The 18,711-nt window shown below is 45.2% G+C and overlaps 1 protein-coding gene across 4 annotated transcripts in view; it reads left to right on the forward strand.

Annotated features, from left to right (window-relative positions):
- Window positions 1-7,867: 7,867 nt before the first annotated feature.
- AP1B1 (adaptor related protein complex 1 subunit beta 1) overlaps window positions 7,868-18,711 on the forward strand; it is a gene marked incomplete at its 5' end in the record, with an annotated part of 33,538 nt that continues 22,694 nt past the window's right edge. For all 4 annotated transcript variants that reach the window (XM_084253620.1, XM_084253621.1, XM_084253622.1 and 1 more), the window contains 6 exons: window positions 7,868-7,904; window positions 12,059-12,164; window positions 14,772-14,907; window positions 15,702-15,947; window positions 17,724-17,914; window positions 18,166-18,387. In XM_084253620.1, coding sequence (XP_084109746.1) covers window positions 7,868-7,904; window positions 12,059-12,164; window positions 14,772-14,907; window positions 15,702-15,947; window positions 17,724-17,914; window positions 18,166-18,387 — 938 coding nt within the window. The remainder of the gene's footprint in view (window positions 7,905-12,058; window positions 12,165-14,771; window positions 14,908-15,701; window positions 15,948-17,723; window positions 17,915-18,165; window positions 18,388-18,711) is intronic.

Raw genomic sequence — 18,711 nt, forward strand, 5'->3', positions numbered from 1 at the left:
CTGGGGAGGCCTGGCCCTAGCTCATCTTTTAATCTTTGGGTTGGCCTTACTTGCTTCCCTGTATCCTGTTCACTAAAGTGAAGTTTGGTAATTACCTGTGAGGACCTTTTCCTCTCTAAGAGGACAGGTGAGGAGTAGTGAGTAGAATTACTGGGTGGTGAGTAAAATCAGTGTCTCTTATCCTCTAAGCTTCATGGTGGCAAGGACACAATCGAGAGCATGACATAGGGTAGAGGAATATTTGAGAAATGAATCTACCTCTGCTCTAGAGACAGAATTGAAACAACAAAACACATAGTATTATGTAAGTTTGGCTTTTCTGTCCCAGGTAAAGAAAAAATGGTGGCACCACCCTAGCCCCTTTTAGCTACTCTTCCTACTTTAGTCTTGACTCTCCTGGGACTAACATGCCTTGGAGCTCAGGTTTCTGAACAGCTATTCTTCAGGCAGGGATTTAACAGTGACACTTTCAGCCACATAAGTTGGAAGCCAGCCACACAGACTTCCAGGGATCAGTTCTCCCTGTCTGAGTAACCCTGAATTCAGAGATGGTTCAGACCTTGTCAGATATCCCTTTTTCCTTTCCTAAAGCCTTGTATTTGACTGATATCACAACACTGGTTGTCTCCCTGGCTAATTTCACTAATGCTGATGGTGTGCACTGCGCTGTGCTAGTGCCACCACCTTGGTGCTTCTCATCTGATTGCAGAGCGTAGGCTGCCCTGAGGTGAATCACTGCCCTAGGACTAGAAAAGTCCTTTCCTTGGCCCTTGACTGGCCATTTGGGGAATTGCTTAGCTTGTTACTGTTTTCCCTCCTACTGAAGACTTAATAAAGTTTACTGGCCATGGATGCGTTCTGAATTTGTATTCCCTTTTGTCCCCTGAAACATCTTCTGTCATGCTTTGAGAATGATCCTGCTGTATGTCCTTTTTTTTTAATAACTTGGGAAGGACACTCATTGTTGAGGAAATGGGTTCCTCAGCTAACAAGGGAATCATAGACCATGAGCTGTGGGAGGAACTTAATCTGTCATTGTCTAAAGGGCTCCTGGTAGGGAGGAGAGGTGGGCATAGTGGAATGAGCCAGGTTCTAGGTGCCCCAACCTTACTTCAACCAGAGAATTTCCACTTTTAAACAGTTTAAAAAGCATGGTGTCTTTAAAAACCATTGATCTTTTTGAATTCTTTTGTTTGACAGTTGGAGAAAGTAAGATCTAGATAAGGAAGAACTTGCCCAGGTGACACAGCTTTTGATAGCAAAGCTAGATTTCCTGCCAGCAGTCTTAGCATTGGATCAGCCTTGCCATGTTTGTTGCAAGTAACTGCAAAGCCTTGTTTCTGGCCTGCCCAGTCATCACTGTCTGGCATTCATTAGGAAATCCACTTGTCTTGATCTATTATGGGCTCTTGGTTCTGTAGTGTCTCTGGGAACCTGTCTTTTCATTCATTTTGCCAGCAAACATTTGCTGGGATATGCCACATCTTGGAATATTACAAGCATAATGCCATTCACAGGATTGACAGCATTAAATCAGCTAGATCCCAAAATTGAGTTGTGAGAAGAGCTGTGGAGGAGTCTACGATATGATTGAGAAAAATGTTGGGTAGGCTTCTGCTTCTCTGGGTCCAGAGAATCCTCCTCTGGGCAGTGGTATTTGAGCTGAGACTGAAGAATGGGCACTGTTTGAACCCATTGGGGTGCAACATTATTTTCTAAGATGTATTATATTTTAAAGAGGTAATACATGTACAGGATATAAAATTCTCAAGATAAGGTGAATGATGAAAGGTCAGTCTCTCTATCCCTTGGTAGTCCATGTCCTTTCTGGAGGAAATCACTGCTAACTTTTCTTGTTTACCTTTTCAAGGATAGTAGATGCATTTGTAAACCCTTGGGTTTTTATGTTTTATTATTATTCACATTTCCTTTTTTAAAACAGAAATGATAGTATATTACATGCACTTTTTACATCTTTTCTCACTTAATCTCTTAGTGTCCCATATAGCACATGTAGAACTGCCTTTTTCATGGTTGCATAGTTTTCCACGTGTGCCATAATTTTTTAAACCATTCATCAATTGAAGGACATTTAAGGTCTTTGCAATATTTTGCTGTTACAAAATATACTGCATGAGTAACTATTTACATAGTTCTTGTACAAGAATAAATGCCTAGGAGCAAAATTGCTAGGTTAAGGGTAAGTACATTTGCAATTTTGATAACTATTGCCAAATTGCTATAGTGGTTGTAGCAATTTAGACTGTCATTAGCTCACATCAGCACCAATATAGAGTGTTATCAGACTTTTGGGTGTTTACGTCTAGTAACTGATCGATGGTATTTCATTGTAGGTTCAGTTTCCATTTCCCTTATTATTTGTAAACTTAAGCTATTGTACTGCATTTTTTAAAAAGATTTGTTTATTTATTTATACAAGCACTGGGTACAGTCAGAAGCGCGGGAGGGTGAGAGAATTCACCAGAGCCAGAGTGGGGAACAGAACAGGCAGACTTGACAAAATACACTGCGGAGGGGAGCAGTGGGCGCAGCAGGAGAGGTCTGTGCGCCATGTGGGACCCTCGCGGGCAGCCAGGAATCAAACCGGCACTGTAGAGGCTGCAGGCAGCTTCGCAACCCAGCGCTCAACCGCTGTGCCACCAGGGGAGGCACCTGTACTGCATTTTTTATGCTGGCCCACATACTTTGCCATTCTCCTATTTGTAGTCGCTTTTTATATATTAAGGAAAATAGACATTTTGGCTGTAATGTGATGCAAAATTTGTGTGTGTTTATCTTATGTCCTTCACTTTTAAATTACATTTGTGGCCATGCAGAAAAACTTGATTTTTTTTTAAAGCATCCATTTTTTTATTTTTTTTTAAAGATTAATTTATTTATGCATACAAGAACTGAGGTATAGGCGAGAGGTGTGGGGGTGGTGAGAGGATTCACCAGACAGAGAGTGGGGAGCAGAACAGGTGGATCTACTGAAATACACTGCTGAGGGGAGCAGTGGGCAAGACAGGAGAGAGAGGTCTGCTGTGCCATGTGGGTGAGCTACCCAGCCCAGGCCACAGTGGCTAGGGATAGCTTGCTAGCGCTGAGACTTACCCCTATGCCACCAGGGAGACCTGCAGAAAAACTTGATTTTTTATGTAGTTGTGTACACATAGCTCTTTTAAGACTTCATGATTTTGTGCCATTCTCAGAAAGGCTTGATTTCCTCTGGACTTTTCACCCCTTAAACTCCTTAAACCTTATCCCTAACTCTTGTAGCTAAAATTCAGTCCATAGCTGGGAATATTTTTATGAAAGTTTTGCCCTTTCCTTCCTTTCTAGTATCTCATTTTTCCACTCAGATTACATTACATTTCTGACCCCGGCAATGTCAGTGATTCTCAATAATTGTAGAACACGTGAGAGAAAGCTACTCTAGTTCAGGTGTTTTATACAATTCCTTTTCTTTAACCCTGGCCACAGTAGGAAGCAGGCATGTCAACAGGATTCTTTAAAAAGGTGAAGCTTCATAGGAACTAGTCCTGGGATTGTGGCATCAAAGTCATTGTCTGAGTAGTGTGGGTGTGGGAAGACCTGGGACTGGGGCAGCAGCAGTATCTCCTAATGACAAAACCAGTCTGTCCAGATGTGCCCCTCTGACTTGCACCATTTCCTTGAGTCATTCCTTCATCTTATAAGTGCTGAAATTGCGGGGTATCCCAGCCTAGAATGCCGTCTCCTTAGTAAAAGTGATTCATCACCTGTGCCAGAGCAGTTCTCAAACCAAAAATTCCCTCTAATAAGTGCTTTTTTTATGTACCCTGGACCATTCAAAGATGGAATCCAAGTCCTAGGCTTTTTTTTTATTTTTTAAGATTTATTTATTCATGCATACAAGAACCAGGGTACAGGCCAGATGCGCGGGAGGGTGAGAAGCTTCACCAGAGACAGAGCGGGGAACCTAACAGGCAGACTGACTGAAATACACTGCTGAGGGGAGCAGCGGGCGAGACAGGAGAGGTCTGCCGCACCATGTGGGAATCTCGCCGGCTGGCCGGGATCAAACCCGCGCTGCAGAGGCTGCGGACAGCTTCACAGTACTGTGCTCAACCGCCTGCACCACCAGGGAAGGCCCCTAAGCTTTTTCTTACCAAATGACTGACTGCTTTCAAATGTGGCTCATGTACACAATCAGATTCATCAAAGAACGAAGTCTTAGCTCCTTTAGCTTCCATTAGAAGGGGAAGAAGGAGGTCTTAGCTCCTTGATTTCCATTAGTAGGGGTGCAATGTATGGCAACTGCTGAGCAATGCTGGGAAAAGCATCTGCAAGTCTGAGCTGCTTTAGAACTGAGATGTAGGAATTTTTCCATTCTCGTAGAGAGGATGAAAACCCTCTCTTGCACTAACATCTGAGAGGCAACTGTGGAGAAAGAGCACAAGGAGATAGCCACCCTGAGTGGATTAACAAGGTTCAAGTGATTTTTCTCAGTGGAGTGAGGTTTTTTTAATCTGTGCTCTGGAGTGGCTTTGCAGAAGTATTCTCACTTCTCGCCATCTTCCCTACCTCTTTTAATTTCCTGTATGCAAAACAGCTTCAGGGGGATATGGTTTCTGCACCATCCAGTCCCATTGGCCCTCTGCAGAGGGATATGTGAAAAAGGAAAAAAGAAAAGAAAAGCAGCCAGCATCAGCACTGGGTGGTAGTTTGAGGTAAGCTTAGCACCTATGAAAGGAAAGGTGTCCACAGCGTAGGGGTATCAGTCACTCTGGTTTGACTCGCTGACCCTGCAGCTCCAGCGCTTTGCTAATCTTCCGAAAAAGAAGCTTTCCCACTCTTCCCTCAGCTGGTCAGTTACAGACAACACAGATCTGTTACCAGCCAGTTGGGTTCCGGGAATTTAGAGTCTCCAGATATTGTGTTGTGCTTGCAGATAAGGGAAAAGTCCCTGATCGTCTTCACCATTTGAGAAAAGAAATTCCTGGGCAGCTCTGAACTTAGACACCTAAAGTAGTTTTTGTTTTGTTCACTTTGATTTCCTTTTAGTTTTAACATTGGAGTGGTTTATATATTACTTTCTGAGATTCTTCTCCCTGTGATCTTTAGCCCCTTTGACCTTCATTAACCCCTCTTTTTTTTTTTTTTAAAGATTTATTTATTTATGCATACCACAGCTAGGGTACAGGCCAGAGGTGGGGGTTGGGGGGTGAGAGAATTCACCAGAGTGGGGAGCAGAACAGAAGGAGCGACTGAAATACACTGCTGAGGGGAGCAGTGGGCGAGACAGGAGAGGTCTGCTTTGCCATGTGGGTTGCTCCCTGGCCGGCTGGGGATTGTACTCATTGCTGCAGAGGCTGCAGATTTGCTTCATAGTGTGGTGCTTAACCCCTTGCACCACTAGGGAGGCCCCATTAATCCCTCTTCTTAGACTAAACAACCTTGAGAAGCAGGGTACCCTCCTATTTTGCATACCTTTGCCAATTATGTTCTTAAGATCTTAACTTCTGAAACCATGCAGGCCTTTATTCTGGGACACATCTTATTTTACCTGCTCATTATTTACCAAAAGGAACCTCTAGGTTGGTGAGGTATCTCTGAGAAAATGGCTTTATGTTTACTCAAAAAAAAAATGTGTTTTTATTGTAAGGAAACTCCTGTAGGAAACAAATGCTATGTAGTTGCATAACGTGACTGTCAGCAATCAGGCATGGGATTTTCAGTGGCCCTTTTCATTTCAGCAGCTGTCAGTTGAACACTGGCCACATGCAGAGCCCTGGGCCAATGAAGAAGGGGGCATGAATGGAGCTGCAGACCAGGTGGACGTGGGTCTTCCCTTTGTGGATCAGTCTATAGCCCGCTCTGACTCCTGCTGCCAGGATTGGCAAGTAGAGACCCCCCCACTGCGGGACTGGCATCATCAGATGCAGCAGTCTCTCCTCCTTCCTGCAACTTCCATAGGAAAGTGCTATGATCCCTTTTCAGCCTTGCATGGCAGAGGGAAAGTAGAATTGTGTCTTTTGTCTTTAGACCATTTTGTGAGCAAGACATTCATTCCTTTATTCAAATGGGATTCACAAAGGAGTTAAAGCAGCCCAAGAGAGGTACATTCTTGTTTCCCATTGATTACTGAACCAAAATCTATGCTAGCATAGAAAAAACAATTGGACTGGAGGAGAGCTATGTTGGCTTCGTTTCCAGATACTTTTGAAATCATCCTTGACCGCTCACATCCTTGCCACCAGTATCATTCATCTGGCTCCCACACCGTAATGAAGTAAAGATGTGAATGGATTACATACTTGAGTCTTCTCCATTCACGTGTCTGTGTTGTGTGGCTTTCTGTACCGTGTGAAACTATAGCTAGGACTAGAAGATTGCTTTTGAAGATCTCATGGCTTTTGAGACTGAGTCCTTAGCCACTCTCGGGTCTCTGTTCTCTCTCTCAGATAGGGGAAGCAGAATTTCTTCATTAATAGAACATAGTGCCGAGCTCAGGTAGACCTGAGATGGCCTCCCAGCCCAGCCATTTATAAGCCATATGATCTTGGGCAAGTTATGTAACATCACTGCATCTGTTTCCTCATCTCTAAAAATGGGCTTGAAAGTGGTTGCCTTATTGATAGGTTTAAATGAGATCGTGTGTGTAAAGCCTCTGACTTTAATACAGTCTCAGTAAATAATGATAGCTCCTTAAACATTAGAACAATCCCATAAACCTGTGCCGTGTATCCAGGGTACAGACACTTGCCTCCTGTGTAGCTGCTTTCATCTTTGTTGCCCAAGAGGAGGTATTGAGGTTATATAGTAGACACTCAGTAAATGTTTTTTGAATGAACAAGGTGGCTGTGGTACTTCATCTTACTGCCTTAGAACAGCACTTTACACTATGAGTTTTGCACAGGGAGATGTCGTGCAATGCTTTAAGCAATCTGGTCAGTTAGATTTGGGAAATACTCTGGAGTTCTGCAGTATATAGAGTCTAGTCCTCTCTAGGGATGAACATTGCATATTACTGTTTCAGAAGCTTGGAAAAGTTCAGAGAAAGAAGAAACCTCAAGTTCATTTGACTATATGAGTCAATGAATAGTACCTCTGTGAGACTTTAATGACTTGTGCTAAAATACTTGGAAGAGTGCTGGGAACGGTGAGCACCATGAAGGGGTAGCTGTAACTATGATAGTTACATGCTTTTTAATTTGTGAACTCTTCCAAAATATTTGACTGTCCCCCCCGCCTCCTTTTTAAAAAAGATTTATTTACACATACAGGAGCTGGGGTATAGGCCAGAGGTGGGGTAGGGGGTGAGAGCGTTCACCAGAGACAGAGTAGGGAGCATAACAGGCCGAGTGACTGAAATACACCACTGAAGGGAGCAGCGGGCAAGACAGGAGAGGTCTGCTACACCATGTGGGTAGCTCCCTGGCCGGAGCTCCAGTGGCTGTGGATAGCTTCATAGTACTGAGACTTAACCCCTTGTGCCACCAGAGAGACCCTTGACTATTCCCTTTTTGATGGGCATTTTATTTCCAGTGATGCATTTGTATGGATGGTCCGTAGTAAAACCCTTATATCTTTGTTTTGATATTTCTGATAGAGTGATCCTAGAAGTAGACTTTCTGGGTCAGAGGATTTGCATATTCAGAACTTTGATAGATTCCTTAGAATTTCCCCCCAAAATCTGATCACCTATTATGTAACAGTTCATTTGCCCAGTAAAGCGATAAGAAGCTATCTTCCCATACCACATGTGTGTTGGCTACTTCTCTCCTCCTCCTCCTTGCTCCATGACTGAAAATGGAATGGAACACAACTGAAAGTCATCCTTTTCTTCTGTCTTACAGAGACTGGCCACAGATAAAGGACCAAAATGACTGACTCAAAATATTTCACCACGACCAAAAAAGGTACTGTTTATTTCATTATGGGGTCTTGTCCTCTTTGTTCCTTGCTGGAACTTTCTGCTTACTCCTTTGGAAGTAGGGAGTAGTGTTGGGGTTGAGGCCTGGCAGCAAGTAGTGGGAATTACCCAGGGTCTTTAACCTTGTAGGTACAGAAAATGAAACTCTGATGATATACAAAATTACCACTTCTTTTAGAACTACAAATGTAGATAAGCCCTTTTTTGTTCTCCATGTCTTAAAAACGTTAAATATGATTTTTTTCCTGGAGGAAAGAGTGCACACAATCCTATCAGCAACCCCACAGCACTTTGTGTGTCTGGTCCTTTTCCATGAGCCTATGTTTATGTGGTTGAAGTCAGAGTTTATATCCTGTTTTTCATCTGATATTATCATGAACATTTTCCCAAGTTTTAACAACTCAGTATTAGTCTGTTGAGTTGCTGAACTAAAATGTGCTAACCTTGTCTTTTGTTGGATATTGTTATTCTGCTTTTCTAGAAATGGAGCTTGTCGTGGTGGCTGACAAATGTACTTTAACCCTGTAAGCATCTTTATGACAGACCCCCTCCTTCCACCTCCTTCCTTCCACGTGAAATTGACACACACAGTGGCTGCTCAGCAGATGAAGAGTCTCTGTTATTGGGTCAGCTTAACAGGATCTGAAGTCTGCTGCTCGCTAAGCATTTTATTAGTGCAGCCAGTTCTTATGGAGCACCTTCCACGTGCAGTGGAGGAGACAGACCCATGGACCTGGCTTTGCTTGAGGTTCAGCAGAGAGAATGTCCATTGTGTTAGGTAGTAATCATACCAGAGGGCAGGGACTGTGGGAGGACCCGAGGTGGAACTATCTGGCAAAAGGGGTTATAAGAGTGGGAAAAAAAGAGCAGTGAGCACTCTACTCTTGGTTTATTTGGGTAGAAAAGCACTTGAGCACAAAACCCTGAAGAGAGTGATGGAAGGAAGATTGGAGAGATGTACGGAGACCAATTGTACAGGGCCTGATAAGGCAGATCCTAGAGGAAGGGGATTTAGTGCTGGGTAAATTGGGGTTTCTTTGGGGATGAGGGATTTGGTAGGCATTCTTTTGAGGCCAGTGTCTGTAGACCAGGATTCAAATCTGGCATTAATGATGGTTTTAATCAAGGGAAGGTCCGAGACTGATCCTAATGAAAATTTGAAGGATGTGAAACTGAGGGGAGGCAGGAAGACCAGTACCAGCTCTAATGAGTGATGATGGTGCTTGAGAACAGCAGGGTCATCATGGGGTGGTGGGATTAGGTATAGAGGAAACCTAGTGCTTTGTTTTTTTTTTTTTTTTTTTTTTTTTTATTTGAAAAACTCTTTTTTATTGGCCTTCAGTAAGTTGCCTTTCATAAAAAATACATTTTGTCCCCCCATATCCTTGTTTTTTTTTGTTTGTTTGTTTTTTTTATACTCCAATTTATTTTTTTTTATTTTTTTTTTATTATTTTTTTTTATAAATTTTATTGTTATATTCCCCATACAATTGCAGCCCCCCATTCTGACCCCAATCCCTCCCCTCCCGCCCCCGCCCCCCTAAAAGTGTCTCTGGTTCATAGTTTTTTGTTGATTTTGATTTTCACTTTCTTATAGTTATTCATTTTCCTGGTCCCTTATTTAAGTTTTCTAGATTCCTGCTATGAGTGAGACCATCCGGTATTTTTCTTTTTCTTTTTGGCTTATTTCGCTGAGCATGATCCCTTCCAGCGCCATCCATGTTGCAGCAAATTGCATGTGTTTATCTTTTTTGAATGCTGAGTAATATTCCATGGTATATATGTACCACATCTTCTTGATCCAGTCATCTATTTTTGGGCATTTGGGTTGTTTCCAAAGCTTAGCTATTGTAAACAGTGCTGCTATAAACATAGGGGTGCAGGTGTTCTTTGGAATTGATGTTTCTGTGTCCTTTGGGTAAATACCTAGGAGTGGAATTGCTGGATCATATGGAAGCTCTATGTTTAGTAGGTCCAGAAATCTCCACACAGCTTTCCACAGTGGTTGGACCAGTTTGCACTCCCACCAACAGTGCAGAAGAGTTCCTTTTTCTCCACACCCTCGCCAACATTTGTTGTTGCTAGTTTTTTTAATATGTGCCATTCTCACTGGTGTAAGATGGTATCTCATGGTAGTTTTGATTTGCATTTCCCTGATGACAAGTGATGTTGAACATTTTTTCATATGCCTGTTGGCCATTTGCATTTCCTCTTCAGAGAAGTTTCTTTTTAGCTCTTCTGCCCATTTTTTGACTGGATTATTTTCTTTGTTGTTGTTGAGTCTCATCAGCTCTTTGCAGATTTTTGTGATCAGTCCTTTATCATTAGTGTTGGGTGCAAAAATGTTCTCCCAGTTGGTGGGGTTTCTCTTTGTTTTTGTTATTGTCTCTTTTGCTGTGCAAAAGCTCTTTAATTTGATGTAGTCCCAGCTGTTGATCTTTGCCTTCACTATCACTGCTTTGGGTGATGTGTCTGTAAAGATGTCTTTGATGTGCAAATCATGTAGTGGAAAACCTAGTGCTTTGTATGTGATTGAGGGTATAGGCTTGGTAACTGAGTGGATTGGGGCCCATTAGAGGAAGGAGGCTTTGGAAGTAGGTGGAGGCCAGGTTTACCCTACCAGCCTTCTTGGGGCCGGGGTGACTCAGGCCTCAGCAATCCATCATGGCCAGTTACACTGAAACTGTTTAAGACTTTGAGCAAAGCGAGGAAAGCCCCATGGCAGGTCCCAGAGTCAAACTCATCAAGGTCTGTTGGACCCTATAGTGGGAAACAGCCCTCACAGTCTGTTGGAGGGTTTAACCCTATAGACCCTTGAATTTGAACTGCTAGGTCTACAGATTCCTCTGGCTCTGCTGAGCAGTAGCCTCAGCGTGCTCTTGCCCTGGGCTATGCTGCATGATTGTTCTTAATGAACCTTATTTGCTGTCTTTCATCTCAAGTTCTTGGCTGAATACAGTGTTCAGTCATGATATAAACCTGCTAGTTTTCTTTTTCTCACTGTAAATCCATCTGGAACATCTTTAGCACACCCCACTCTTCTTCTTCCCTTTCCTCCCCCCACCACCCCAGTCTGCTTCTCTCCCACCCCAAGTAATTTAAGAGGGAACTGGGAATTCTCATTGTACAAAAGAGATATTTAAGACAAAGGTCACCCCGAGGGCCAAGCTCTGAGATGAGCCTTGCACCTGAGTGGTCAGTGAGAGAATTCATGCTGGTCAAGGTAGAGCATACAAAGAAACAGCTTCAAAGAAGCAGTGATGAACTGGGTTAGGCTCAGCATCAGATTTTAGAACATGGGCTTTGGAGCTGGTAGACCAGTTAGGCAAGTTACTGAACCTTTTATTCCATTTGCTCATCTGTAAAATGGAGGAAAACAGCATTGTTGTAAGGAAGAAATTAGTATAGCACCTGGCTTACAGGAAGGGTTGGGAAATGCTGGCTGTGGTTGTTTTGAGGCTGGAGGCCTGACTCTAAAGTCTGCCCTCTCAACCTGTTATTGAAGTTACTAGGAGGCTTCCTCTCCATGACAAGGCCTTCAGCAGCCCTGTTTCCGCATTTGCTCCTTCCAGATCATCAAATCTATAAAATAGTTTACTTGCTAGAGCTCTTCTAGGGCAGCTGAATTCCCATTTTTAGAGTTGAGCAACCACTTGTAGCTCAGGAAGTGAAATCCTGAGTGAGCCGTTTTTACTGGAGGTCTAGGAAAACAGGAAGAGCCTACGTGTGAGAAGCAAGCAAATCCTCCCTCTCCTTTCAAACTAAGTTCCTAGATTCCATCACATGCTGCCTTGAGAACTTTGGGTCAAGAGAACTTTGCTTTTTCCTATGTATGTTTTCAGTTGTCTGGCTGAGCAGGACCTGCCCCCACACTTTCTGTCTTCCTCAGAACCTTTGTAGCTTCCGCAATTCCTCTCTCCTCAGTCCAATGTGACCTGCAAGTTTCCATCTTGATAATTCTTCTCCAAACAGTCAATTTCTCTCTGCTGCCTGTTCCACCTGAGGCCAGGTCTAAAGCTGCCCTCAGCTGGCAGCATGGCGTGTCTTACCTGCCTCTTCCAATTCTTTTGGAAGTTGGGGGCTGGGAATCACCCCCTGGCAGGGTGCAGATGGATCGCTCATGCCTGCCTCCTTTTTTAGGCGAGATCTTCGAACTGAAGGCAGAGCTCAACAGTGACAAGAAGGAGAAGAAGAAGGAGGCGGTGAAGAAAGTGATTGCATCAATGACCGTTGGCAAAGATGTCAGGTGTGCAGGAATAGGCTGGACAACAACTGGAGGCCCAGAGGGATGCTTTATAGCTTGGATCTAGCTCAGATCTTTCCTTTAGGGTATCTCTAGGGACCTGTGTTTCCCCTTGTTTAGCTCCCTTCCCAAGCCTCCATTCCAAACACAAAGGTTTTGTTTATAGAGCGGTCACACACCCACTTGCTGGAGTGAGTAAAGTGAACTAGGTTGAAAAGGCAACAAGCAGGGCTTCCCTGGTGGTGCAGGGGTTAAGTCTCAGCGCTATGAAGCTATCACCAGCCACTGCAACTTGAGTTCGATCCCTGGCCAGAGAGCTGACCCACCTGATGGAGCAGACCTCTCCTGTCAGGCCTGCTGCTCCCCTCAGCAGTGTATTTCAGTAGATCCATCTGTCCACTCTGTCTCTGGTGAATCCTCTCACCCGCTGCGCCTCTGGCCTACACCCCAGTTCTTGTATTCATAACTAAATAAAATAAATTTTAAAAAAGGCAACAAGCAATAAAGTGGATGTGACATGTCCAGATGGTTGCTGTAAGCTGGGGAAGATGAACCTCATGTGTCCAGGTCTTTCAGTTTTTAGGAAGAATGGGAATTCTGGAATTTTTGTTTTAGATCTCCCTGTTTCAGGTTGACAGCTGACATAAAACAAACAAGTAAACACTAGCTGAGTAAAACTTGCTTGCTGATGGGACTTGTTGAATTTGTCACCCATTGGCAACCTCTGGTTTGCATCTGATTGCCAGAGCAGACCATGTGTAGAATTACTGACATACCTTTGTTCATGCCTTTCCCTTGCCTGGAATGTTTTTCTCTTTTTCGATTCCTCATTTTTCCATCTTTTACAACTGACTCACTGTCTCTGTGTTGCCTTCCTTCATCCCCCCAGTCCATTGCCCTGAACATGCAGCATTTGCTCCGTGTTCCTTTCCCCTGACACTGTTTCTAGACTGTCCTCTTTTTATGTGTAGTCGTGTTGACCTGCCTACTATGTTGTAAAGTCCCCACGGATAGTCTTACAACTTAGCACTTGTACAGTGTTTAAGAGTCTGCAGAACAATTCCAGATATGTTTGGGCAGTTCTAGCAGCAACAAGATAAAGAGTAAAATGTCTTCCCAGTGGTCATGTGATGAATGACAGAACTAAGGCTCACACCTGGCCCTTCTGGAATCTGAAAACAGGGTGCTTTTACCTGTGCACTCTCCTCGCTGACCTCATGGTCACAGCCCCACTCTGTGTAGGCCTGATTGCAGATGTGGAGCCAGCTCCCCATCCAGGTCCCATGGCAGGATGTCACTAGTCGGACATTTCCATGCATTGCCCGATCCCATTGCCATCCTTAGTAAGGCTCCTCCTAACAGTGCCACAGGAGGAACAGTTATGCAGAGAGACCTGCTGAAGACAGAGTGGCAAATGGATCAGTAGTTACTGGAAAGCTGGGTCGCCTTTCAAGTCAGGCTCCTTCCAGACAAAACCGCTCTCCTTCTGTTGGAAAATGGTGTCACCTTCTCCTAGAGGAAGCATCTTTGTTCTTCCGTCTCAAATAAGCGTCTCAAATAAGCTGATGTGACAGACCCAAAAAAACAGTCTCATCAGTGGTGTCACCTCTCCCTTTCTTCCTGTGTCATCTTCCAGGGTGATGCATCACTTTAATTACCAACTGGACTCCTGCCTGTGGGGCTTAATTCGTTCACTTTGACCTCTCAAGTCTCTGGTTACCATTTCCTTGCCCATAAAAATCACAAGACCTGAGAGGGGAATTCCAGAGACAAAAAATTCATCTCTGACCATATTTTACATCTCAAGGGACCTGTGCTACTGAGATTATCAGTACCATGTTAGGAGGGATTCTACCCAGTATAACAGCAGTCTTGAGTATGAGCTTTGGAGTTAGACCTGGCCCCTCAGGCAGGTTACTTGACTTTTATGAACCTTAGTGGTGCTGCTATAAAATGGGAATAAGACCCTGATTTCTTAGGGATGTTAAATGAGATCAAGTATGTAAAGCCCTCAGCACCAAGCCTGGTGTAAGTGCATGCTGCATATATACTGGGCGAATTCCAAGTGGGTGCCTGAGTTGACAACCTTGTTAACTCAGCACAGCCTTCTCTATTTCCTTACAACCCTGTGGGACAGGCAGCCCAATTTAAGGGGCCGTGTTAAAGTCAGAAGGGGAAAACAATCATTTTCATTTATTTACTACCTCTCAGATGTCAATGACCAAATACTTTTAAGTGTATTGTTTCTCTAATTATCAAAAGGGCCCTGTGAAGTGGGGTATTTTATTTGTACTTTTTTTGCAAATGGAAACAGAGATAAAGAAATTTTCCCAACTTCATAAAGCTAAGAAGAGGGAAAGCTGGGTTTGAGCTATATTTCATGGGCTCCAGAGCTCAGGTTTGAACCCTGTGAAAAGAAAACAGGGCTTTTTTTTTTTGCTTTAAAAATCATCCTTTGGAATTCCATTTCCACCAATAGGTGTTACTGTTAGCTATAGAGCATAGCTCTGCTCTTCCTTTTACTAGGAAGTTCTATTACCTTTCTCCTTCCCTCCTACCTACTGTTTTCCCACCCCCATTAGGTGCCTCTTCCTTTCTTTGACCTTCTAGTGCCCTCTTCCCTGATGTGGTGAACTGTATGCAGACAGACAATCTGGAGCTGAAAAAGTTGGTGTACCTGTACTTGATGAACTATGCCAAGAGTCAACCCGATATGGCCATCATGGCCGTCAACACCTTTGTGAAGGTGAGTAGGAGCTTGGAGGGAGCAGGTATATGGGGGCTTATTGCTCCATTTTCCCTCGATCTCTTGCTGTGGGGCACAGTGTCCCTGGGAGAAACACTCAGGCTCCCTTCCAAGGCCTCCTACCAGCCTGAGGGCCGCCTCCTTCAGCAGGGGGCTCCCAGTCTCAAAAAACCCCCAAAGTTATGTTCATAAATACCTGATAATAGATACATGAATGCCCCTAGGGTGAGCTTTTGCCCTCATCCTTTGCCAGGATAGGGTTTGGCAAATGTCCAAGAACATCTGTGTTTTCCTTCTAAATTGTCCCTTCCTGCATTTTAGGTTCTCCAGATTGATAAGCAAGCAGGGACTCAATTGCAATCTCTGGACACCTTTAGAATCTGAGCTCCCCTATCTCCATCAGAGCGCAGATATGGGCAAATAAGGGTTTCTGTGACACAGTGGAAAGACTGAGGTCTGTGGTACTGGATCAATATGAGTTAAATCACAACTCCACTCTGACTGGACGAGCTCCCAACCTGCCTTAAAGCCTAAGCTCCCTCATCTGTAAAATGGGGTCATACAGTATGTCCACTGTGAGGATCAGAGGCAACAGTGCAGAGCTCTAGCACGGCTCCTGGCAAGTACTGCAGGCCTGTACGTAGCACTTACTTTTGGTGCTATTGGTTGCAGATAATGGGAGATTCCACAGCAACTATCAGATGTTGCTCAGAACTCTGGGACAAGGAGGAGTCTGGAGCCGCAGATGGCTCAGCCCACCCCTGCCCCCAGCCAATGACTGGTTCCTCTTCTAGGACTGCGAAGACCCCAACCCCCTCATCCGAGCCCTGGCTGTTCGGACCATGGGCTGCATCCGAGTTGACAAGATCACAGAATACTTGTGTGAGCCACTCCGGAAGTGCCTAAAGGATGAGGACCCATATGTGCGCAAGACAGCAGCTGTGTGTGTAGCCAAGCTCCATGACATCAACGCCCAGCTGGTAGAGGATCAGGGCTTTCTTGACACCCTTAAAGACCTCATCTCTGACTCTAACCCCATGGTAAGCTGCTGGTACCCACTATGCTACCTCTACTTCTTCCCAACCTGCTTTAGGAAGATCTTGGTTTGACCCTCTGCCAAACTTAAACTGTGAACTGGTATAGCAGTGGGCATGTAATCAAGATTAGTGCCCTCCTTCCCTTTCTTTTTTTTTTCTTTAAAGATTTATTTATTTATACAAGCACCAGGGTACAAGCCAGAGGCTCAAAAGGGTGAGAGAATTCACCAGAGACAGAGCAGGGAGCAAAACAGGCAGAAGGACCGATACACACTGCTGAGGGCAGCAGTGGGCAAGACAGAAGAGGTCTGCCACGCCATATGGGAATCTCCCTGGCCGGCCAGGAAAACAACTACAGACAGTTTCACAGCGCTGCGCTCAACCCACTGTGCCACCAGGGAGGCCCCTCCTTCCCATTCTAGTCACTGTCTCTCAGTCTTTTCACCCAGACTCTTGTTAGCTCTGAATGTGAGATGTTTTTACCTTTCCCCACATCTTTTCAGGAATATAGAGGGTCACCTTGAAGTAGAATAGCCTAGAAAAGAGGGCACCAGAACATGGCTGGGTAGGAACTCCTGTCTCATGTGGCAATGGCAGCAGTTTGTTTAAAATTTGTTCTAAATTGGCAGCAGGGGGCCTCCCCGGTGGCGCAGCGGTTGAGCTCTGGGTTGTGAAGCTGCCCGCAGCCTCTGCAGCGCCGGTTCGATCCCCGGCTGCTCCCCAGCCACCGGAGGAGGGTCCCACATGGCGCGCAGACCTCTCCTGCCGCCCGCTGCTCCCCTCAGCAGTGTCCTTCGGTCCTTCTGCCTGCTCTGCTCCCCGCCCTGGCTCTGGTGAATTCTCTCACCCTCCCGCGCTTCTGACTGTACCCAGTGTTTGTATAAACAAATAAATAAATAAATCTTAAAAAATAAATAAATAAATAAATTGGCAGCAGGGGGCCTCCCCGGTGGCGCAGCGGTTGAGCGCTGGGTTGCGAAACTGCGCGCAGCCTCTGCGGCGCCGGTTCGATCCACGGCTGCTCCCCGGCCACCGGAGGAGGGTCCCACATGGCGCGCAGACCTCTCCTGCCACCCGCTGCTCCCCTCAGCAGTGTACTTTGGTCCTTCTGCCTGCTCTGCTCCCCGCTCTGGCTCTGGTGAATTCTCTCACCCTCCCTCCCGCACTTCTGACTGTACCCAGTGCATGTATAAACAAAACAAACAAACCAGCAAACAAATAAATAAAGCATGCCTCTATTAAAAAAAAAAAAAAGATTATAAATTGGCAGCAGGGCCTGTTTAAAATGAAATGCACAAACCCCTTGGCCCAGCTGTCCCACTCTGTCCCACAGAAATGCTATCACCCATGGAGCTTTACCTGGCAAGCCCCTGTGTGCTCCAGTCCCCATCTGTTCCTGGCAGTTTTAAGGGATTCTGCAGGAATCTTCTGGTTCTGAGAAGCACAGTTGGCAACCCTTAAATTGAGCTATTGTAGCTGGTAGACAGGGGCTATGTGTTAGGTGATTCAAAATGCTTTCTGTTGCCAGGCACTTGGACTCAATCATTTTTGGTTTTTATTTTGCCTCTTTTTTGTTAATAGTGGGTGCATTTGTTTTAGTTCCAGTTTACAGAGAAGTCAGTAGGGTGATGCTGGAGTGGTTCTCGAGGCTTCAGATACTGCCTGTTGGGTCTAATATTCCTTTCACGATATTCAGCCTCTAAAGAACCAGCATCATTAGTCCACTGCCCCCTGGCCTTTGAGTGGCACCCGCAGCCTCTACTTCTTCCCTCCTTTTAGGTAGTGGCAAATGCTGTGGCTGCCCTCTCGGAGATTGCTGAGTCTCATCCCAGCAGCAACCTGCTCGACCTGAACCCACAGTCCATCAACAAGCTGCTGACAGCCCTGAATGAGTGCACTGAGTGGGGCCAGATCTTTATCCTGGACTGCCTGGCCAACTATGCACCCAAGGATGACCGGGAGGCCCAGAGGTAAGCAGGTTGTCCCTTGCTTACCAGCCAGGTCAGACCTGGTCTTTGAGGGGCTCCAACCAAGAGATGGACCTCAGACCTCTAGGAAACTTAGGCCCAGAGTGGTTTTAACCTGCTTGTGTTAGTTAGCAGTAAGCAGAAACCAGGATCCAGATCTTCCTCCTATAAAAGACATACTTTCTTGATAACTAAAGACAGGATGTTTCTCCTTGTCTCTCTTTCCTGTTTGCCCCCCTTGGAATAAACCCCAGCATCTGTGAGCGAGTCACCCCTAGGCTCTCCCATGCCAACTCTGCTGTGGTGCTGTCTGCTGTGAAGGTACTGATGAAGTTCATGGAGATGTTGTCCAAGGACTTGGACTACTACGGCACACTGCTCAAGAAGCTGGCCCCGCCCCTGGTCACACTGCTATCAGCCGAACCTGAGTTGCAGTATGTGGCCCTGCGCAACATCAACCTCATCGTACAGAAAAGGTGCTGGGACTACATGTGCAGTGTGTGCTCCTGGGGGACCTTCTGCTGGGAAGAGACTCTGAGGGGAAACTGACCTATTTCAGTCTAGGAAGTCTCCAACAATAGTTTAATGCAGGGGTTCTTAGCCAGGGCCAACTTTGTCTCTCAGGAGGCATTTTGATTGTCACAAGTGAGGAGGTGCTGCTGACATCGTGGGTAGAGGCCAGGGATGCTGTTCAACATCCTACAGTACACAGACCGGCCCCTCCCACACAGAGAGAATTACCCAGCCCAGATTGTCAGTAGGGCTAAGGTTCACCAGCTTAACCCAGTAGCAGACCCCAA

Source organism: Talpa europaea (assembly GCF_964194135.1).
Source record: "Talpa europaea genome assembly, chromosome: 14".
Classification (NCBI taxonomy): domain Eukaryota; kingdom Metazoa; phylum Chordata; class Mammalia; order Eulipotyphla; family Talpidae; genus Talpa; species Talpa europaea.